We start from the raw sequence: 24,153 nt of genomic DNA on the forward strand, positions 1-24,153 counted from the left end.
GCAAACAACATTTGAAAACCATGGATGCCAAACGGGTGAAAAGACTGAATAATGGGATGCAGAAAACTCCTGAGTGGCTTCACAGCCTTTAATTTAAACAAAAAGATATACCAGAACTTGAATGGCCATTCATGCGTATGATAATAATAGGTGCATTAGGGTGGAGGAGGCAGAAAGCAGAGTTTCTACACCCACATAACTAATGCTTCATGCACTATTCTTATATGCCCCCAAGCAGTGTTTTTCAACTCAAGGTTCTCAAACCACATACTGTCCTTCATAGCCTTGCATGATGCTCTTTCCTTGGATTTGAGTAAAAGCATCATGCAACATCCTGACACTGAGACAATTGCCTTAGGGCACCAAAACATAGAGGCATACACAGACACACTCAAATGGACAGATGGGGTTATCTCTATATTAGCTCTAGTAGCCAAGTAATATAAATCTAAGTCTTTTATGTGGCTTACTGCAGCTCTGTTTTATGACTAATTGGCTCTTCAGCTGCTAAAGATTAAGTGGCACAGCCTTAGAATTCCAAGGAATGTAAACAATAAATGCATTTTTCTTAATTCAAATATAATTTAACTTGAAAAGAAATGGTTTCCTGTGGAAAACTAAAAGGTATTTATTTAGGTTAATTGATTTAGTACACATATTCTTAGGTGCCCATATCAGTGTGATTTACATCTACTGTGCAGAAAGCTTACGTAGTACATATGGCTTTGTGGGGTTCCTTTAAAATACACTAAATTTCACCCTAGCAGAATAGCCAGGCTAGTGTCCATGTCCTATAATAGCAGTAGCACACTGAGAGCATTTTCTGTACTATCCTATTACCAATCTTGTACCAATCTGCTATTATTTTAGTTATTTCAGCACCAGAAATGAGCAACTTTGGAGGAAAATGACAAGGAATCTCTCTTGAGAGTAATGACTGAGAAATAGGACTCATGTCAATGAAGGTCAATTTTTTTGCCTGTCTTAACTATGTCCTTTGAACACATAGAGCAGTGCATCTAAAGAGCCACATTTATCCTATACTTTTTTGTGATTCCTCCATGGTTTTTGGACCTGTGGCTTCACAGTGGCTATTTTTAAGTGATTTAGTAAAGCCCAAATGTGTTAGGCCAAATGTCTTGCAGACTGAAATTCTCTATTTGAGCTTCTTGATCATCTGTGAGGTTGCTGAAAGTCTTCAACTCCTATTAAAATCAACGAGAGTTGAGAATAATCAGCATTTTCCACAATCTAGGTCTTTATGCGCAGGACTTGGACAGCAAAAGTTCCATATAGCCCTGCCAATCATCCCTGACCTGAAGGGACCTCTCCCCCCACTGAATGATAGATTGTCCACTGGCTTCATTGCTGGTATGGTTATCAGTGGTCCCAAGTATGATGGTGTTTTTTAATTACTGACCTCTCTCCCCAGGAAGTAGACTAAAACAATCTACTCAATGTCACACAATCTAAAGAAGAGCTTATTTTACGGTAAAGCCACTGAGGCCCGTATTCCAGGAGTGAAAGGATCTGTATCCTAATGTTGTCCTTCTTAAAACAGCAGGTTTTCCCAAAGTGAATTTATAGGAATACTTTCACAAGTGCTCTTATGTGAACTACAAAGTTTCCTCAGCTGTTTTTCTATGTGTGAATGCTTTTTGTTGTTTGTTTTTGTTTGTTTGTTGCAGAGAGAGCTGGTCTATTTTTTTAATCTCTGTATTGCTAATTCATGTAGGATTGCCATGACATTCTAATATGAAATGAATATTTTCACATTGTCATGTTTATTTTAACTACATACGCCTTTATCCCTCACTGTCCTCTAAAATGTACCTAGCAATGAAGTGAATGCAGTCTGACTCCTATAAAGAAAAATACAACCTGACTTGTGTAAACCAGTGATCCTTCTTAAACTACATGAACTGCGGAAATTGAGTCAAACTTCTACAATTAAGAATTCCTTGAATTTAGTATAGGCTAGGAAACAGGTTCTGACACCTTTACTCCATGAGTGCTCTCATTGGCTCCAAAAGCTTGATGGAGCCACTCACATAGTAATAACGTTATTTAGTATAAGTAAAGGTGTTAGAATCTGACAGCTGTTATGTTAACATATAGGAGATTGAAAACTGCTGAGATTTTCTGATTATAAAAACAGCAACTTTTATTGTTCTAAAAATCTTCATTTCTCTGAAAAAATCTGGATGTATCAGATCCATCCAAAAACAAAACTAGGACTCTAAGGATTTTCATGCAGAATGAGTTTCTTTATTAAGGGTTTGGCTACACTTGCAGCTGTACAGCGCTGGGAGTTAAAGCTGTCCTCGTACAGCTGTGTAGGGAAAGCGCTGCAGTGTGGCCACACTGACAGCTACCAGCGCTGCAGTGTGGCCACATTTGCAGCATTTGCAGCGGTGTTGGGAGTGGTGCATTATGGTCAGCCATCCCAGCATTCAAGTGGCTGCAGCGTGCTTTTCAAAAGAGTGGGGTGGGGTGGAGTGTGACAGAGAGTGTGGGGGAGACAGAGAGAGTGGATTTTTGGAGCTGACACTGTGTCAGCTCCCTGCCTTGCAAGTTCCGACCCCTTCCCCCACCCCTCTCTCATTCACTAAATGCAAATAGCCCCCTTTGTTGTTTTCCTCACAGACCAGATAAGCAGCTGCTCCGAAACGGACCCCCCCCCGCATGCCATGCTGCTTCTCTCCTCAAGCAAACATTCCAAAGGGATCCCTCTGCCTGCCTCTGCTCAAGCGAACAGTAGCTGTGTTTGTTTTTTAGATAAGCAGCTCCAGGAGCCCCGAGTTCACAACAAAACAAAGAGTGTTATCTTTACTTGAAAAGCATTATGGGAAGGTTCCAGAGGTCAGTTACAGCATAGTAAGATTGATCTCTGTTTACACTGGCATCCCAGCGCTGCAGCACCAGCGCTGTTCTCTTTATTCCTCTCGTCGAGGTGGAGTACAACCAGCGCTGTAGCCAGGGAGATACAGCGCTGTATGTGCCTTGCCAGTGTGGACGGGGAGTAAGGCTATGTCTTCACTACCCGCCGTATTGGCGGGTAGCAATCGATTTCTCGGGGATCGATATGTCGCGTCTCATCTAGACGTGATATATCGATCCCCGAATGAGCTCCTGTCGACTCCGGAACTCCACCAACCCGAACAGCAGTAGCGGAGTCGACATGGGGAGCCGCGGATGTCGATCCTGCGCCGTGAGGACGGTAGGTAATTCGATCTAAGATACTTCGACTTCAGCTACATTATTCACATAGCTGAAGTTGCGTATCTTAGATCGATTTCCCCCCGTAGTGTAGACCAGCCCTAAGTTACAGCGCTGTAAAGCCACCACCAGCACTGTAACTCTCAAGTGTAGCCATGCCCTAACCTATCTTGTTTAGTGAATCCCCTAGCTACCTGTATTGTCACTTTATTACAGATTATTTAATAGATATGAAACTGTAGGCTACTGGGGCTGGGTACCTCTTTTAGTTAAGTAAGGTGTCTTATCAGTAGAGATATATATGACTAGTGGCTTAATTTTTGAATAGCCTATCAAAAGTTGTGAAGAGGAAAAGAAAAGCAAGAGAGTGGAAAAGAAATGATTGTGTGGCATTTGTGGTATGCTTCAAAATTTAACATTCAGCGTTTTTTTAAACTGGCAGATTAATTTTCTGAAGACTGAAATGGAAAGGAAGAGCAAAATGATCAGAGATCTCCAGAATGAGGTAAGCGGGATATTTGATTGTCAGCAAAGTATTTTTAGAGTGGATTTTAAAGAAGTCTCAATATTTGAACAACATTGAATGCACTTCAGTTTGTTCTGTGAGATTAAACCAAGAAAGGAATAGTGGTCAAATTGTTAGTATATTTACAAAAAAGGCACAGGTTTTCAGCTTTGTTTTACTTTCTGGAATTGTGAAATTTTCCATGTTTGCTCAGATTTATTCTATTGAGACATGATATGAGATCGTTCAGGTGCAAACACTCTTTTTATCATAGTATTCTACCTTTATTTTTGAGTACATAACCTTGAAACACTTAATGGTGGTTTATGTGTAATCCTATAAATGCTGGCTTCAGAATTAAATTAGAGCATTTTGAATATATAAACCTCCTATTTTACTGTAGTGAGCATTTAACATATACCTGATTAAGAGATATAGGTTGTGATTTAAAGTGGTGGACGCTGCAATGCCTGATAGTTTCACATACTGTATCTGCAACAGAGTTACTATCAGGTATAGATCATTTTATTTTTTGATTCATATAGTATCCAAAAGAAGTGTGGGTCAGGTATAGTGAACTAGCTAAGATTTACACCAAGGTTGCTGTTTTAATGTTCTGTATCATTTATCAGCATTCAGCACCCTTACCTGAGGATATAGAGGAACACAGTTTGGTAGACCCACAGATGAGATGAAAGAAGAACATTAAAAAACAAGGCCTTCTATCACTACTATGGATTTCCTGTCTCTTACTAATAAATTCCGTTCCAACTCTTCTTAAATCAAACAACTGGCATGCAGTATTGTCTGCACATGGAACAATCATGATAAATATTTAGCGGTGCAGGTTTGGCACACAGGTTTTTTTCAGTTGACCCTCGAGGTAGCCAAATGACATTTCATAGGGGGATAGAGGAAAAAACGGAGATCTCCCATACATTGAAAGAAATTATAGCTTTAATTCAGAACTGGAACATACAACAATGTACTGGAGAGATGAAGTTTTAGTGACATGTTGAAAATGCATCCAAAAAATGAAAAAGTGCATTTAGAAAAAACAAATAAAGTGAAACAGCAGTGTGAACTGATGTCCTTGTTAGCAAGATACAGCATACAGCTATATCCTATTTTGGTTTTTTTTTGTTTTGTGGTGGTGGTGCTTTTTAAGTATTGTACTTTGTTGTGATGGTAATAAAACCAAATTTGTGGGCATTATGCTTACAGATAGTCCCTTCTTACCACCCATCCAAAATAAAAATGTTATTTCCCTTTTGCTCAAAGATATGAGATTTTACTTTCAGGGCTGTGTGTGATATAGAATGCAAGAAAATCTACTATTGTCTGATATGCAACATTGCTTGAAAAATCTAGCCAGAAAGAACAGTAAAGTACTTCATAATCCATTGTTTCTAAATAGCTCTGCATATACAACTAGTACAACATATTTATTATTTTTTTTCCTTTTTTGGAGGTGTTATTTAAAATTGAGTCAATAAGCACCTTTTTAAAGATGAGGTATTTATCCTTTTACTGAGGTACAATAGTACTTCATTGGTCAAGCTGCTCCATTGAAATCAATGGAACTATCTAAGGTACTTATGACCTCCATTACCATGGTCTGTGAGCATCTCACAGTCTTTAATGTATTTATCATCCAACACCCCTGTGATGTAGGGAAGGCTTATTATCCCCATTTTGCACATGAGGAACAGAGAAGTTAAGGTCACACAGGAATTCTGTGGTAGATCAGGCTATGGAAACCAGGTCTCCCAAGTCCTAGGCTTATGCCCTAACCACTGGACAGTCCTTCCTTTCCCTTATAATTTACTTATTATATACCAGTCAACATAAGTGAAGGTATATGGCCCTAAGTCAAAAGGTGGAAGTAACTGTCCACAAGTATTTGAAGGGTGTAAATATCAAAAAGGTAGGGAAAACTGTGTAAGGAGCTTCAGTGGGGGTAACTGGAGGGAATTAAGTATCTGTAAATTTAGAATCAGTACAACTTACCCATTTCTTCATAGTGAGATCTAATATATAGTGTCAAGGGAAGAGGAAGCTCCATAGTTCCTATAATTTAAAAGTTTGACTGGACAAAGTCCTTTAAAAGATACACGGAAAAGATGTTGGTTGGAAATGATTTAGTAGATGATTTAGAACATCTCACCATCTATGATGTTTCTCTGATTTCACTGTATGAATCATGTCATTTTATTATGTAAATGATATGTCAGATATTCATTTAGGGTGAAAGTCTGCCTCCCATCCCTCCGTACAGTTGAATGGCCAAAATGCAGGGAGTTTTCATGGTGCCTGAGAATTGGGGAGAGGCAATGCAGGGGAATATCCCATGTCATTAGCATATGGAAGGGGCTTATGAGTGGGCTGGAAGTATGACCAATGCGCCTCCAAACACTTCATGGACCCACTTGTCATGACAACACATGCATTCTGAATCCAGGTCAGTCCATTTTCTGACCACCTGTGTTGGTGTTTTGAGTAAACTTGTCCCTTAGGAGATTCACTGTTCATACAGAATCTGTAGTCATTAATAAACATTGTTAATGTTTAGTAGCTTTTCCTTCTATTGTAAAGTAGATGCATGTTCTTTTAATTGAAAAACACATTAATTATTTCTGTAATACAAAATGCCATTTTAAATACTCCCATTAGTAAAAGTTCTTAGAGACCTTCAGAAAATATACAGAATCTACAGTCTAAAATATTGGTTGATTTTAAACACATTAGGCATGAAATCCTGGCTCCCTTATATCCAGTGGCAAAAACCCCATTCACTTAAATTAAGCCAGGATTTCACCCTACTTGTTTTGCAAATGAAAAGTGTACATTATATATGGTTCAATAGGTTTAGTCTAACTTACTATTTTAGTTCCTTATTTAGGGCCTCATGTTACTTCAGTAAATCCCAGAAGAAGGCAAGAAAAGATGGAGAAAAAGGAGAATGAATAAATGAAAAAGACAAATAGAATAAAGTGCATCAGTCTACCATACCTGTTCTAGGCACCAGTTGGTCTATTGCAGTGGTTCCCAAATTTCCATGTACCAGCTTACTGTTGCTAGTCTATTCCAATGTTTTGCAAACAATTACGTCCATTTTAGCAGAGGACTTATGCTTGTGCTTGAGTACTGTCTTGAATAGCCTATGGTCTTTGGACTGACAGTGGAATACAATGTTTCAGAACAAATAGGAGCTAAGAGAGGACACAACATGCATATGAGACAGTCTCTCAAAGCAGCTCACAGAACGAAAAGTATGATAACCATCAGCTCCTTAATTTTCACCTGTTATTTTTCCTTCAGTGTAGCTGAAGAATGAATTTCAAGTTGTAATTTTTCTATTGTTCGTGGAATCTTTTATCAAACCTTATCTTAATTTTGAAAAGTAAGAATCTTTGAAGTTGTCTGGAAGAAAAGTTAAAAAGTAAATTAGTGACAGCATCTATGGCATATTCTTTGGGATATATTGTCAGCATTGGGCATGGAGATCTAGCCCTGTGCTTTCTGTACCTGTTAACGATTATGTTCACCAAACCGAAAATTTTACCTTTTCTGGTATGCTTGGCTTTTTTCAATTAAAAACTAAATATTTTCAATTTCTTGTAAAATATTCTGGTATGTCTGGCTATAATTTTGAGGTGGAAATGATTTATGTTGGAGAAATAGGGTTATAAAAGGTTAAATTGTAGTATTCTCTTTATTTTCCCGTTCAGTAACAGAAAGCTCACCACTTTGTTCCAAATGCAAAGCAAACTTCTACCTCACTTTTTTGAAAAACAGATATATCATATTATGCCCACATTTAAAACTTACACAAAAATGACCAAATAATGCGCACAGTTTCAAACATACACTTAAAAAACATAACATATCATACATAAATTAAAAAATAGGTTTACACTCAAATTTCCCTTTAGGGACCAGAAGGGAGAGAGAATGAGCCACAAGTGGCAGATGCTGGTCATGTTGCTTATTGCCACAGTGGAAGGTACTCAGATACCACAATAATGGGCACGGTATAAGAACGTGAATAGCATAGGATATGGGGATGTATTTTTGTAATGCCAGCTTTATATTTGCCATAATAAGAGACAAGCAGGCCACTGTTAATATTAGTATCTTGTATATACCTTATTTTATTTTTAAACTGACAATGCAAGAAGGAGAAATAACCCCATTGTGACTTACCACAAATATTTTTTTTCACATATTAACACTTGTCTGGTGTTTACAACTCATAATCCTTTTTGAAGCCTTGATTCTAGATAATGAAGAGCTACAACCTTCAGTGCACTTTTATATTAGCTTAGGTTAATGTAGTAGGAACATTTGTTACCCACTGGCACCTGTGAAACAATTTCATTTTCCACTTGCACTCCCACAAATCTGTCTGGGTTGGGAATAGCATTTGAATAATTCTCAGGGACTGGAGCAACATGTGTATGCTTGTTCCACAAAAAATGCTTTCTAAGGAGGGTTAAAATGTGAAAGTATAGAATGTAGCCATCTGGTTGCTCTAGGGCTGTACATGCCATTTTAACTGAACAATATAATAATTTCTGGTACATCTGATTTTTAAAAAACTTTCATTAGATTACATCAGAAATTAATATAATTCAATGGCCTAAAATGCAATTTAAAAAAAAATCCCTACTGTTTTGAAAAGATGTGTCTCAATTTGGATGGTCTCACTTTGGCCGGATTCCTGTTTTAAAGTTTCTTCTCCAAGCTCAAGAGCAGAAGGACAGCTCAGCAAGCCCATATTTCTTTTTCATAAACAATTACGATATTCTATTGATAATAGAAGATAGACAATGAACACGTTACAGGCTTATCCCCAAAACTGAGAAAGATGTATTAGATTTGGGCTATTGTTTCTTTCCTTAACTAGGAAAAGAAGATGTGAATGGAAATCTAGTTACATGCTCATTGGCTTTGTATGCTCATATGGCAAGAAATGGGACCTGTTTCAAGGACCATGGAACAGAAGCTGGTGAAGTTAGGCATGCAGCTTAAATATGAGATCAGTGTTTCTCCATCTGCAAAGAAATGGAGGGAAAAGTTATATTCAGATAGCATTCACACCAGATAGTAGTGTTGTAGCTGCATTGCTTCTAGGATAGTAGAGAGACAAGGTGTGTGAATGCTATGACCCCCAGGCTATTGGGTATTCAAGGGTGGTACTCTTAATAAATCATTCTACTGTATCAGAATTGTCCACTCCAGGGGCGGCTCCAGGCCCCAGCATGCCAAGCGTGTGCTTGGGGCAGCAAGCCACTGGGGGCGCTTTGCCAGTCGCCGCGAGGGCGGCAGGCAGGCTGCCTTCGGCGGCATGCCTGCGGAGCGTCCGCCGAAGCCACAGGACCAGCGGACCCTCCGCAGGCAAGCCGCCGAAGGCAGCCTGCCTGCCATGCTTGGGGCGGCAAAATGCCACTCACACTGTTGTTAGCTCTTTACATCCACTTTACTGTCCCTTTCCACAAATGTAAAGGACAGCGCAGGTTTCAAGTCCGTGGAGAATCAGGCCCTAACAGTATTAGCATAAGCAGCTTCAAGCCTATACCACAAACATTGAGCATTGCTTTGTAATAAACTTTATTTTAACATAACAGGACCAGATGATGCTATCAGTATACCTCAAGCAGTAAAGAAACACAATCGACTTAAATGGTTTTTTTGCAATACATTTGAAACCTTGTGTAGCATTCAGGAATTAGCTTATTGCTAAAACTGCCCTGAAAATCAGCATAGGCAGCTAATGCTTAAACCTTCCTGTGCCCTGAATACTGTCCAGAGAAAGACTGAAAGGCTTGTTATCTCATCTGCTGCAAAACTAAAGATAAAAAAAGAGAATTTATCTTTGTTCCATGAAAAAGACTGGTCTTCCAAAAGAATCTTTATGACCAAATTCTAGTCTTCAGTGATACATGTAATCCCACTAAATTGAATGGGATAACTAAGAACAGAATTTAACCAGACTGGAATCCACTTTCTGTCTTGCCCTTCATCCCAGAACAACAACATATTTATTTATTTTGCCCACCTCTTACATTTGCTTTCTTCCACAATACATTTTCATTTGTTTAAGAATGCATGTCTGAGTTCTGCCTGTTGAAGGTGTATTTATGAGTTAGGAATGGGTTAACTCAAGCTCAGATCTTGGCTGCCTTTTGGGTTCTGTGTAGGTACAGGTACATACAATCCCAAAGAAGTAATACATATTTATATTTAATTCTGAACCACAGAGGAAGCAGGCTACCAGTGCAGATAGTTTATATAATCACTTATGTCTTCCTTTGTTTCTCCTGGCTTATGCCGTTCTCTCTCTGAATTCTTGATTGATTTTTGGTTATTACTGTACAGTATATTTCAGTTATTGCACTTCCTGATTCTTTCTTCACAGAAGAGGATTTAGCTGTTTTGATACTGGAGAGACAATCTCCCAAATTCTCAGAACAAGTTGGGTCTGGTGGCTGTGGAGTGTTAGTAACTCGGGAATAATATTTCTTGGAGATTGAAACTTCAGTTCGGTATAACAAATGAAGTTCAACAGACCATAGAATCTTGTCCATATCACAGGGTCCTTAAGAATTGCAATCTAAATGGCTACTACATTTTTCTGTTTTGACCTTTAATCTTTTAGATGCTTTGGGATTAAATCTGCCTTTTCTAATATATCTTGTCTTGTTATGCTTGTCTGATTTCATCTACCAGTCATAGGAAGGCCTCTCTCAATATTCCAAGAGAAATATTTCATTAATATATCTAAAGTTTAAACCAGATGTGGTGTTAATACTTTTCCTGGGTAGATCGTTAGACTTTTATTGCCAGGTGGAAGGGCTTGATGTTCAGTCCCTCTTTCTATAGTAATTCATTTTGGGGGATTTTGTAACCAAGGGTGTTTGTGCTTCTCAATTTAAGGAGGTGTTGGCTTAGAGAAATTAATTTGAAGCCAAGGGAAGTCACAGGACTTAATCCTGGAAGATTTAGATCTTATTTTTGTCTCTGACACAGATATCTCAGGCAAATAATTTAGTCACACTTTAAAAAAAAAATCCACTATCTTGGAATTACAGCTGTAAGGTTCCAAACCTGTGTCATGAAGGGTTGGATGGTCAGGGAGGCTGAGCACCCACTATCCCAGCTAAAATCAGTGGGAGCTACCACTGCTCAACATCTCTGAAAATCAGACCTTGTTCTATGTGTCAGGGTTGGCACCCACACACTGAATACTCCAAAGTAGTTCTCACTGTTGAAAATGTTTGCATCTGTGCCTCAGTTGAACCATTTATGAAATAGGAATAATAGGTTAAATGGAATCCTAGTGTAACTCCACTGAAGTCAGTAGAGTTACATCAGGGATAAATTTGGATCAGTAATACTGAGCAAGAGATAGCATGATGCAGTGAATGGGAACTGGAGTGGGAGTTGGGAGAGCTAGGATCTGTACCTGGATGTGCCACTAACTTGTTGTGTGACCTTTTTTCTGTCATGTCTATTTAAACTATAAGCCCTTCAGAGCAAAGACTGTCTCTTACAATGCAATTTTACAGCAACTAACACAATGGGGTCTAACTTGGTTGGTGCCTTTAGGGGTATGTCTACACAGCAACTGGGAACGAGCCTCCCAGCCAGGGTAGACAGACTCACACTAGCGGGGCTCAAACCAGTGCACTAAAAATAGCAATATAGCCATTGCGGTTTGCACTGGGGCTCAGGCTCTCAAATTCACCCTGGCTCCCTAGGCTTGAGAGCCTGAGCTCCAGTCCAAGCTGCAAAATCCATCCTGCTCTTTTTTGATGTGCTAACTCAAGCCCAGCTAGAGTGAGTCTGTCTACCCAAGCTGGAAGGCTCACTCCCAGCTGCACTGCAAACATACCCTAGGTGCTACTGTAACATAAATAAATAATTATGAGTATTGTGAGACTCAATATTTTAATATTTGCAAAGCCCTTGGGAACATCAGGTGAATGCTGCTTGTCAAGGCAAAGTGTATGTAACACAGTGATTGTAATTAATTATATTATAAACTCTTCAGGGGCTATGTTTTTCTATGTCCCTGTTCTGTGCTTAGCACAACGGGATCCTGATCCTCACTGGGCAGTATTTCTATACTTCATCTAATGCTAATAATACCGGTACCAATTTTTAATGTATTCTTGGACCCTGCATAAGGATTCTGGGTTGCTCTCTTGAGTCATCATGTTACTGGGTGCTTGAACACTCTATGAATGCCCAGTGCTGAGTCATACTAGCAGATGCCTTTGTTTAGCTTTCACTAGGCGGTATGACAGATTTGCAAATTAGAGATGAAAAATATATAAAATATATTGTTAATCAAGTTACTATTTAAGTTAACAACTGGATGGGGAGGATCAGAGAACACTTAGCGAGAAACAATATACTGGCTCTATTAAGTCTTCAGTCATGCCCAAAACCCCATCAGAAATGGAGTGGGTGGAATATGTTGGCAATTTAGTGTCACTGATGTGTCCCTGTTCTTCTTGAGAGAGAATAACTTGGTATTGCTAGAAATCATAACTCTCATCTCCTAAATAGGTTCCAGAATCAGAATGCAAATAATTCACTTCCCCCCCCTTTAAAACTAAAGACCAATAAACAAAATTGTACAACAAGAAGGCATCAGATTTCTCAAGAGAGAGAACAAAATAACTTATATATGCTCTTAATGGAACTATAAAACTTTGTGTTTATTAATAGCCCTCAAATGTTCCAAGTTTTATATAGAAATAGAAGGATTAAATCTTGGGGAAAGAGTAATTTCCAGGACTGTTTGTGGAGCAGCTAATTTTAAGTAAATATTAAAGAATAATCTGAGAACGCTAATGTTGAACTCCTAAATACATCACTGTGCTGCTCACAGCAAATTCTGTATTTGAGGGTTCTTTACTTAGGCTAGTCTACTGCCATTCACCACTGAAATGGCACCAGAGACAGACAGTGAGAGCTTTTCAGTTGAATGCAACTGTTGTGATTTGTGCAGTGTAGTTGTAGCCAGGTTGGTCCCAGGATATTAGAGAGACAAGGTGGGTGGGGTATTAACTTTTATTGGACCATGTTCTGTTGGTGAAAGAGACAGGCTATTGAGCCATACAGAGCTCTTCAGATCACTGTTGTGGAAATCTCAAAGAAAGCCATTTTCCAGGCCATTCAAGTCCTAGGAGATGATGATAATCACCTTAAATTGTCCCAAGATATAAAATGGAATCTAGTGCTGAATGCAGAGCATAAGAATTGTGTTTATTACATCCTATCCTACTTCAGGGGTGGTAAGTGTGCCTTTTGCATTATCTGAAAAGCTCAGCGAGATCCCCAGGAGGAGCCCTATATACACCAAATGACAATCTACCTAAGATAAAAAAAGCATCAATAAACTGCTAATGGTTACATAAGACAGAAAAGGTTATAGTCTCCATGGCAGCCAAAGATAGTAAAAGACATGACAGACATTAATAGGCCTGGAGTTCCAGGAACTCCAGTGTGTTGAGTAAGACCCCCAAAAATTCAGTCTACAAAGATGAAGTGTAGGGTATTAATATTTGTAAAGTCCTGTTAGATCTTTGGATGAAATATTATTATTATTTTATTATTATAAAATGCTAACAGCCTGCTTTAAATCAAAGGCACAGTCACTTATCAACTATTGCAGTTCCATTGGGATATCATTCCACAACAACTGTTTGGAAATGCTACAACTATGGATGGTGTCAAAGGCAGGATGCTGTGTCAACATGCAGTAATAATTCTTTTTTAAAGGGCGAGGGTAGGGATGAGTGTTGACAAATAGCTATTTTTGTACAGAATTAAAATTCTTGGCTACAGTTCTGGGTTACCTTAAATAATGGCTCAGCTGGTAAAAACAGTCACTTTCTGTTTAGTATATTCTTAATGTCCAGTTCCTTTCCTCTTGACAAGACTGTAAAAAACATTCTTACGTAGATACTAAAGTATCTTAGCTAATGAACACTTAGCTACCATTTTCAAGAAATTGGTGAGCCAGGAATCGTCCTGAAGGCTCTTTGCAAATAGCCTCATTCCCTGTATCCTCGACAGAGAGTCATAAGAATATTATACTTAGTACCTTTATATCACATAACATTATCATTTTATTTTGCATCACCTTAGCCCACAACGTGACTGAGTGTGACAAAAATGTAGCCTGATGCAATATGACATTCTATAGGCATAAAAAAATAATAGAAGTTTGGATGACGCTGATGCATGCCATCTAATTGGCAGAGAGGGATCTGTAATGAACACTTAGCTTCCCACACAATTTTCAGGGGCTATAATTTAAGATATATCTGGGAATCTCTAAGTTGATATTTGGGAGACAAAGTGGGTGAGATAATATCTTTTATTGGACCAACTTCTGTTGGTGAGAGAGACAAGGTTTCAAGCTTACAGAGAACTCTTCTTCAGGTCCTGAAGCTTGTCTTGAAAGCTGGTCTTGCTCATCAACAGAAGATGATCCAATAAAAGAAATTGCCTCACCCACTTTGTCTCTCTAATACCCTGGGACGAACACAGCTACAATAATGCTGCATATAAGTTTCTGTTTCCAAACATCTTCCAGTGCATTCATACAGTTGGTAGGGTTATCAGTATCAGAAAAATGTTTTTGTTTCGTCTCTTGCAGAACAGGAGAAAACTATAAATTTCTTATAGTCATACAGTAGTGGAGGTGATAAAAAGAAAACTAGAAATGGAAAATAAATTTGTCTGTAGCTCCCAGTAATTTTTGTTTTCCTGACGTGCTTTTATAAGGAGTATGGTTTTAAAGAAATTACTATGTAAACAGCCTGTTGTTCTATTCATATAGGGCAAGTCTACACTATTGTTGACCTAAGTTACGTCAACATACAGCCTCCGCAGTAATTGAATCGGTTTTACATGTCCACACTTTGCTCTTAGGTTGGCAGTGCATGGTCTCACAGGATCGCTTGCACTGATTTAACTGCCCATTGAGGCATTTTGGGATGGTTTCTGAAAGGCAGCAACAGTCGATGTAAGCAACACAGTGTCTATGTTGACACTGTATCGACCTAATTACATTGCCTTAAGCACTACGCCTCTCGTGGAGGTGGAGTTAAGTCAGAGTAGTGGGAAAGTTACATCAGTGGGAGCTACATTTTAGTGTTGACACTTAGAGTTAGCAACCTAACTCTGTAAACATAGACCAGACCATATAAATTGTGGTTATAGCTTTAGTCTCAAGTAAATCATATTAAGACAGCCTTCTATCCAATCTCTCTGTGCTTAGCTGTTCTAATAAAAGGAACAGTGATGGAACTTTAAAATTTCACCAGATCTACAGGAAATGTTATGGCCTGAAGGGTAAATTCAATTGTATTCAATTAAATTATGGTGGAAAAGGCACATTCTTGATGAAGGACAGATGACATTTTAAGAGTCTGGGTCTATATGCTGACAGTGCTCCATACAGGGAAACACTGTAGTCCCTAACCCTTCATAACTTTTGGACAAAATTAACTCCCAAACTCTGATTTATTCTTCAAAAGTGAAATTCACTCCTGTGCAGAGAGAGGCTGCACAAGGTCCTAAGTCCCATTTATACCTTATATGGAGGCCTTCTTCAGGATGATGTGATGTTAACAATTTGTGTTTGAATTGTTATAAAGCTTTAACTTTTTGAATCTCAATGTTCACTGTCATTAAATAATTGTCTTCCCCCATATCCTGCAACTGTGCAAGTTTAAATAGACAAAAATCAGAAAAAAATGTTTTAAAAATAAACATTGATATCGTCAAAATTATTTAAAAGTATGAATTCTGCCATGCCGTATTTATAAGAAGTGATAGCTTTTGGACTGCATTGTAAATAGTAGTAGTAGACTTGAAATTCATGGAAGAATGAGACTAGTAAAATCCTAGACTAAAGGTGCAACAGTCTTTTGCAAGGGCACTGGTCTGTTCTACTTAATTCTAAAAGTGCTACATGGCCTTCTTTGTGCTTCCCCAGCTCCCATTGACATCAGCTGTTCTTCCATCAGGCAATGAGGGCCGTATGAAATGAAACTAGATACCTTAGGTTCAGGGCCAGTGCAGCCATTTAGGTGACCTAGGCGGTCGCCTAGGGCACTAGGATTTGGGGGGCGGCATTTTCTTCGGCAGCGACCGCGGCGACCGGATCTTCGGTTGCCCCAGTCGCTGCCGGCATTTAGGTGGAGGGAGCTGGGGCAGGGGGGCGCGGGGAGGGCCGCCTGCAGCAAGTAAGAGGGGGAGGTGGGATGCAGGGGAACTCCTCTCCCCAGTTCACCCCTGCCCCGCCTCCTCCCCGAGCACGCAGTGGCTGCTTCACTTCTCCTACCTCCCAGCCTTGTGGTGTCTAAGCTGATTGGCGCCACAAGCCTGGGAGGTGGGAGAAGTGAAGTAGCGATGACGTGCTTGGGGTGCTCGTGCGCGTAGCAGGGGTGAGCTGGGGCGGGGGGGGTGCCTCAGGGCGGAGGGTGTGGGATGGGAAGCTGCCGCAGGAGGGGCACCTCAGGGCGGAGGGGGGGAACTGCTGCGGGGGGGGGGTGCCTCAGGGCAGGGGCTCGGGGATGGGGGAGGGCTCAAAGTGGAAGTTTCACCTAGGGCGCAAAACATCCTTGCACCAGCCCTGCTTAGGTTCTTTGGTCTTTAAACTTGAACTTGGTGACATACAATATTATCAAGCAGTACAAATCTTGAGTGTAAGGCAGATTGGAGCCTAGCCACAAAAAAAACTAAGCGTGAATGATATTTTAAAATCAATGCAGAACTTGTTGGGAGCCAGTGTAAAATCAGTCACATAGGAGAAAGAAATGTGCTGATCTTGCTTGTCCCCGGTAAGAAGACAAGCAGCAAAGTTTTTCATAGTTTGAAGAAGTAGAAATTGCCCAGTGGGAAAATCACTTAAAAGGGAATTACAATTATATAAGGGGGAAAAAACTAAGAACATAAATCAATACTCAAAATTTTGAGAAGTTCCTATTGATTATTTCTGTCCTCAGATGAAAAAAAATTAATAATCAAATTTCCATGACTCATATAATAGAATGAGTAGAGTGCAACTGTGGATTTTCATCACCACAAGCAGAGCTATCAGTTGCCAAGGCTTAACATTTAGATCAACACGAGATAGAACCCTATCAGAAGGAAGTCTGGGTTATTGGTATTTGATTTCAGAACTTTCCTTGCCATCTAAGACTGCAATACTCAACAAAGAGTGTTCCAAAAAGACTGTCCAATATTTACTGAAAAAGAAAAGTAGACCAGCATGTGACCTGAATACATATTTGTTAAAGGTAAGAACTGAGTGGGGAGGAGTAGAGGGGGGAGAGAGAGAGACATTGATTTCATTTATTGATTAAAAAGTTTTCTTTTACTAGGCCTGATCCTGTCAAGCAGCTTCTAAATTGTGCTGCATTTCCTTAATTCAATTTAGAAGGTGGTTTGAAAGATTGGCTCCTCACTAGAGGCCTGATCCTGTTCCCATTGAAGTCAATGAGTATTCAGAGGAACAAGACTTAGGAGCCCAAAACTGATCACATTGGAGTTAATGGGAGCTTAGCCACTGATTCCAATAGAAGTAGGAGATTCTGGGAGTAAGTTTTTAAAACCCTCTTCATCAGCCTGACTCTGCTTCCATGAAATCAATAGGAGGTTTACCATTGACTTCAGTGAGAGCAGATTTAGGCCCATGCTTTGAAAATCATCTGTGCCTCATTTTCTCATAGTGGCTTCAGGAGTAAAAGTAGCACACACAACAGAATGCAGGACACTCAGTATACAGTAGCTGACAATAAATCTGAGCATCCATAATTTCAATTATTTTATCACCAAATATGTTTAGATTTAAGATATCCTCTCTTTTATTAGAGATATTAGAATAAATAAATCCCATTCTGGCATGTAGTTTGGTGGTTTGGTCTTCAGTTTTGGATCTCACTCCAAACTGTAATCATGGGAACACTTTCAAATACAGGAATTTATGTCTGCACCCTCGTTCTCCCCAAATTCAAAAGGATTTGGAGTGAAGGCTAAGGTTTTGGTCTAAGTCTAATCCTTATTGTGTGTTTTTGTTCAAGTGAACATTTCAGTTCAGGTGTTAGACTGGCAGCCCTGGAGAGCAAAGCCTGCTCTTTACCTAGATAACTGGTACAGTACAACATACTCAGTGGGAGTGCAACAAGCTTCTTTGTACTATGTTGCTTGATCTGGAGGGATCTCCAGATTTCTTTAGGTACAAGGGAGAGAATAGGTCAGTCTCTACATTCAGTCCTTCACCTTTGTTGAGACTAGTAATAATGGTACCAGTTAGTGCCAACAGTGCTGGAAGTTTGTGATGCAGAAACACTTAAAACTATTAATCTCTTGCATTCTCTTATCCTCACTACCCTCATCTTAAACACAGTCTGGGCTAAACCAATTTAAAGTATTTGGGATTTAGGACACAATAGGAAAAAGAAATGTTAAATAGAGCATTTCAGAGGTTCCCCATTGTTAGTTTGTCAGCAATTATAAGTATAGTATTCAAAGTGACATTGATTTTATTAGGTGTCATTTAAGTACAATATTGACCTTAAGAATATGGATTTATATCTATGATGTAATTCAGAAATACAGTGTTTATCCGATAACTAGAATTGTCTTGGTACTGTAGACTCTATAATCATACCCATTTGTTCAAGTTAGCCTGTAAAAGTGACTCTGTTTAATGGTTCTCTTTTCCACTGCCCCATAATTTGATTACAAAATTATTACAAGTGAGACCATTAAATATCAAGGCCAAGAACAACAGAAACCAGTTACTCACTTTTCTCACTAACTGCTATTGCTTTGGCTTGCAAACAATGTTCAGCCTGAAGGATTTGGTGTATATGGAAATGCATCTTAGGTGAAACCAGAAGGATTTAATCAAGGCTGCCGCTTTAGGCATTTTGGAGTGTATCTTATTGACTTTCTCAACGTCTCTCTGTTTCTCCTTAGTTGTTAAGTGGCTGTAAGTTGTTTGATTATAGAGCATATCAGGTAGCACACTTGTTATAGTAAGATAAATGCAGATCTTACTATCTCTATAACTATACATGGTGGAGAGGCCTATTGATCCTCCACAAACAATATCATATTTCAAAGTAGTGCACACCTGAAGTGTTCTCACACTTAAAAATATACTTTTCTATGTTAAAGTATAATATTTAGCCCTATGGATCAGATCTCTCCATAGAAAAATAGCTAGTTTGAGATTTTTTTTTTCAGTGTGTGTGTGTGTGTGTGTGTGCGCGTGCATGCATGCATGCATGCATGCATGAGAGAGAGAGTAAGAATAGATAATTTTGCTAGTGCTGGAGCCTTATCACTTGATACATTGAAGACTGAACTGGACAGATAGCTAGATTTGAATATACGTAGGAAACAGTCCTACACTAGCAAGGTCATGGACTTTATGATAGAACAACTCATCTCCCTTCCTAAGTTGTATGATTCTGTGAACTGATTGCCTGGGGAATGGGGTGGGGGAGGTTGGTTAGGACAGAAATCCCTAATCTCACGCCTATAATACATAATGTGCCAGATGCATTTTGGACTTTTCACCTTTCTCTGAACAGTCGAGCACAACCCACTACTGGATTCAAGATGTCTGACTAGATGGACTAATGTTTTGCTCCAGTGTGGCAACTCATACTGAATATTCCTATATTTGTATTTGTTAAAGATAGTTTTCTGCAGAACTGTTTAGAATGAGTCTTCTTGACTATTTAGAATGAAGCTTTATTCCAAGATTAGTCTCTCTCTTTCTCTAAGCTCTGTATCCCAACAGCATGTTCTCTTATCACTCTCTGGATTGTATGCACAAGGATAATAGACTGAATGAACCAGTAGGTTTCAGGAAATTCTGAACACATTTAAGGTTAAATGATAGACTGATAGATTAATCTCTTACATTACGTAATATTCGTTTGAAGTACTGCACACCTTTACTTTACTTCCAAAGTTCCATACACTGTCTTTAAATCAGTAATACTCAGACCTCAGTGGTTCAGGAGCCAAATTAGCTATCAATATTACCCAAAAGAGCCACAGTAGTGTGAATTCATTGTTTCATTTACTATAGTAAGTATATTCGTATTTAAACAGTCTGATAGGGGAAATATTTAGTGTGTGTGTATGTAATTATATATAAAGTAAATAAGCCATCCCCTGGTGTGGACAGCACTATTCGACATAGGAGAGCGTCTCCTGCTGATGTAGCTGCCGCTGCTCGTTGGGGGTTGATTGATTTAAGTCGATGGGAGAACTCTTTCCTGTTGGCTTAGAGCAGCTACGTTAAGAGGATCTGTAGACTCAGATAATAGGGCTCTCGGTAGGGTGGATGCTTTCCAGTGCATGTTGGTCAGTCTCATTGAAAACCTGGAGGGGCAGCAATTACTAAGAGCCTGTCAGCATTTTTGACGGTTATGTTAGTTTTGTTGGTTTTTTAGTGCAATCAGAATTTCTGAACAAAATAAAACTTGGCATACAATTTCTCAACAGATTGTACATTGTCTTTAGCAAAACTGTATCAAATTGGTTTAGGTATAGGTCCAGAGCCAGAATTGGAGCAGTGTTTGATTGGACAGGGGATGAGGATGCAATTATTTGATGCTTTCTTTGAGCTGCTTCTACTGGCAGTTTTCCTCAAGTGTAATTTTCTCCTCCCTGCACCACCTTTGGTGAATCTGGCCCATTATTTTTAATGTGACAATAGTGCAAGACCTATGCCTTGTTCCAACAAAAGTATTAAAGCATATGCTTAACCTTAAGAATGTGAGTAGTCCCATTGACTTTAATGCGTGTACTGACCTAGCTATAGTTAAACAAGTGTTTACGTCCTTTGCTGGGTTAGAGTCCTAGTCTTCTTCCACTGCTAGGATTCACTAAATACATGCAGCTGATTAAAAACAAAATTACACAATTTAGATGAGCCATAAATATCGATCAGTGAGAGTTAACCTGGATGCAGAATATTTTAAAAAACTGGGCGGGGGGGGGAGGAAGAGGGAGGGATTGAGAGAGAGAGAGGTTTTAAAAAATCAATTCAGATTCTTAATGCCTGTTGCCAATTCTTGTCGTCTTTATTTGGGAAAAGCCCCAAGTCATTTACATTTCAAAAGCGGCAACTGTGCATGTATAGAGCCTACTTTTCAAATTTGCACTGCATTCCATACTACTTATTATATCCTCTGCGTAGCGTGAGAACTATGCAGAATCCATTTGATTCAGTGGCACTTTGTATACTTAGGCTATGTCTACACTTGCAGAGTTTTTGTGCTGTCAGTTTCACCAGTGATAGGGAACCGGTGAAAGAAAAGTGCTGGTTTGTGTACTCACTTACTTCTACAGGCATCAGATAGTGTTTATTTTGCGGCAGTTCCATCGCTGATAAAGGCAGCGCACTGAGGGCAGCTATCCCAAGTGCAGCTTTCTTCATTTTGACAAGTCTTGTAGGAAAGGGGGGGGCTGAGCGCAGGATCCAGGTGGGGGATTGTTTGCTCTGTGGAGCAGCCATGGTCACTTGGTCAGATGAGCACTTGCAAACAAAAAAGGAAGGGGAGTTTCAAAGTTCCCGGGGCTTTATGGCGGGGCGGGGGAAGGGGCAGATGTCTGTTTACCTGGCATCAGAGCAGCAGAGCTGCTGGCCAGAGTGGTCACCCTGGGCACTGCAGGATATCCTCCGGAGGTTTAAAGCTATTCACAGGAAGAATGTCTTCACTTGCACATCACCGCAAAAGGATCAATGGTAAGAACGTGGAGGTGGTTTTCTGTTTGCGGTGAAACTCAGAAGTTTCACCGCAAAAAGTCATGGGCAAGTGTTGATGCTTCCACAGTTTTTGCGCAAAAAAGGGACTTTTTGTGCTTCAAATGGCAAGTATAGACATACCCTAGGATTTACCTGTTTTTTTCATTTCCTTCAGCATGATTGGAAATAATACCACATTTTTGCAGTGATTTAATATAATATAAAATGAATGATACATAAAAAATGTAGCAAATTAAATCATTATATTTACTTTTTTAAAATTAAGTGTCTCGTCCTTTCTCCATAGAAACATTTTGGTTCTTCCTGTATCCTTCTGTCATATCATTAGTGTCATTAATAAATCTACAGGAATAAAAAGTAAAATGAAAACTTAATTCTGTGCTACATGTCCCTGCATTCCAGCCCAGTAGTGGGGGCATTAGCATATATGTCTAGACTTAATTGAATTTTCATTTTAGTTGTGCAGATAAGCTTTAACACAGTAGATGATACATTTTATTTTTGCTCTGTTTTGATTTAGGCTGACTTTAGCACATTGTTCTGTATGGTCCATATGGTAACACCTCACCTATGAATAGGTGTGGCAAAATGTGATTTTTGTTTTTTTTTAATAATTTTGATGGAAATCTGTCGTAAGCATATTTTCCAGTATTTATCAATTTGTGCAAAATTATGGGTTTTAAGCTTTTTTTAGATTTGAATCTTTACATTTTCACAATTGTGGGGATCAAACAATCATTATTTAGTGATAATAGGCATTGAGATTCAATAAGCCATTTTATAACCGTTAAAACACTAATTGTCAACATCACATGTCAAAATATACAAAATAGATATCCTTAAATCAAACTCTGTTAAGTTCTCAGCATTATTATTCTTTCTTTTCCTATTTGTAAATTTCAATTATTGGTGGAAATATTTTTTCATCAGTTTGTCTGTTTAGTGTTATTGATGTTAAATGACATTTATCGATTAAAAAAATCAAATCATTCCAAGCCTACCTATGAAGCATGCTTTGAGAAGCCAGATATGACACTGACCATTTTTATTTGAAAGTACCAGAGTTCTTTTCATGTTGTCGGCTAAGACTGTATTTTAGCTGCTGCTTATTTGTCTGTGTTGGGGAATGTGGGGGAACTTTTGTTTGTGAAACACACAAATTACCTATTTGGCCAGTCATGCAGAGTGAGGAACGTGTCACATTTCTGTCGGTTGCAGAAGTTTTAATTTCCAGAAGACTTTTGGGGAGCTTTATAGAAACACACAAATCTCTCATTTTATATAGTGCCTTTTTCCCCACTAAGAGCTATGTTAGATTTTTTTTCATATTTCATAAATTTCAGACACCTGGTTACATAGTTTCCTTTCTGATAATTCCACATGGCCAGAGGGATGGCTTGAATAAACTAATCATCAATTCTGAAGCAACTATTTTATCCCACGTTCAATACAAATAAAGATGACTCCGTTTTTCCAAAGTAGATAAACTGAAGCACTGATCACATTTTGATAATTAAGACTATGCGATTTAGTCTGCAGAGTGTTATATCAAGACTCTCAAGAGTATCTAGATGTTTCCCCATTCTCTGGTCTGACTGCAGCCAGAGTATCAGCAGGATGTCTTAAAGTGTACCACCTTCTCTCTGTCTCAGTAATGAGCATTTCAGTTAATGATTCTGGGCCACAATTCCTCCCTCGGCCCTCACTAAAAATCAAATTATTTTGCCCCGTATTCCCTCCAAATACATCAGTTGATTGTTTCTTTGTGTAACTAAATATTCCAAGAAGCAGTCAGTGCAACCAAACCATCTTAAACAAAGAAAATAGAGAATCTATGTAAATTACAGTTAAATGGAATAAACCAAGTTGTCAATGGACAACACAAATATCTGGCTTGCTAGGCTAAAAATCTACATCATGAGGATGATGATTAAGAATCTTTGAAGAGCCCAAAAATGTGATAGGTGCCTCATTTAACAAGTAAACTAAAACCCCTAACCCGAAGCATTTACAAGCTGAAGCCTATATCCTGTAAAGATTTAGGATATGTCTACACTGGATCTGGAAGATGTAATTTCCATCTTTAAACAATATACCCATACCAGCACTGATAGAGTTAGCATGCTAAAGTGGTGCAAGTGAAGGAAAGGCTAGACACTGAAGTGCTTGCCTAGGTTCTCAGATGGGATAGTTGCCAGGGTGACTAGCCCCTTCCTCTGTTCACTCTACCACTGCTATACCTCTATTTTTAGTGTGCTAATTTGATCAGAGTTAGTGGACGTATGTCTTCTTGAGCTCGAAATTTTATCTTCCATCACCAGTGTAGACGTACCCTTACACTCATGCTTAACTTTACATATGTGAGTATCCCCGCTGAAATCAATGAGACTATGCACATGCATAAAACTGACCATAAGAGTATGCTAGATTGGGGGCAAAATTAGACGTGATATAAGAATTGTCAGGCATAAACAGACAAAAAGGGTGAGAAGGGACAAGGATTACAGTAATGAGATCACAAAGTGATTCAGCATATCATGTAAGTTTTTGTTGCTGTTGTGATTGGGCCCAGTTTCCCCAGTCAGGGATGGGGTCATGCTGTGGC

The 24,153-nt window shown here is 39.0% G+C and overlaps 1 protein-coding gene across 8 annotated transcripts in view; it reads left to right on the forward strand.

Moving 5' to 3' along the window:
* LUZP2 (leucine zipper protein 2) overlaps nucleotides 1-24,153 on the forward strand; it is a 431,446-nt gene that overhangs the window by 257,907 nt on the left and 149,386 nt on the right. For all 8 annotated transcript variants that reach the window (XM_045012211.1, XM_045012213.1, XM_045012212.1 and 5 more), the window contains one exon: nucleotides 3,662-3,724. In XM_045012211.1, the coding sequence (XP_044868146.1) occupies nucleotides 3,662-3,724 (63 nt within the window). The remainder of the gene's footprint in view (nucleotides 1-3,661; nucleotides 3,725-24,153) is intronic.

Source organism: Mauremys mutica, chromosome 4 (assembly GCF_020497125.1).
Source record: "Mauremys mutica isolate MM-2020 ecotype Southern chromosome 4, ASM2049712v1, whole genome shotgun sequence".
NCBI lineage: Eukaryota > Metazoa > Chordata > Testudines > Geoemydidae > Mauremys > Mauremys mutica.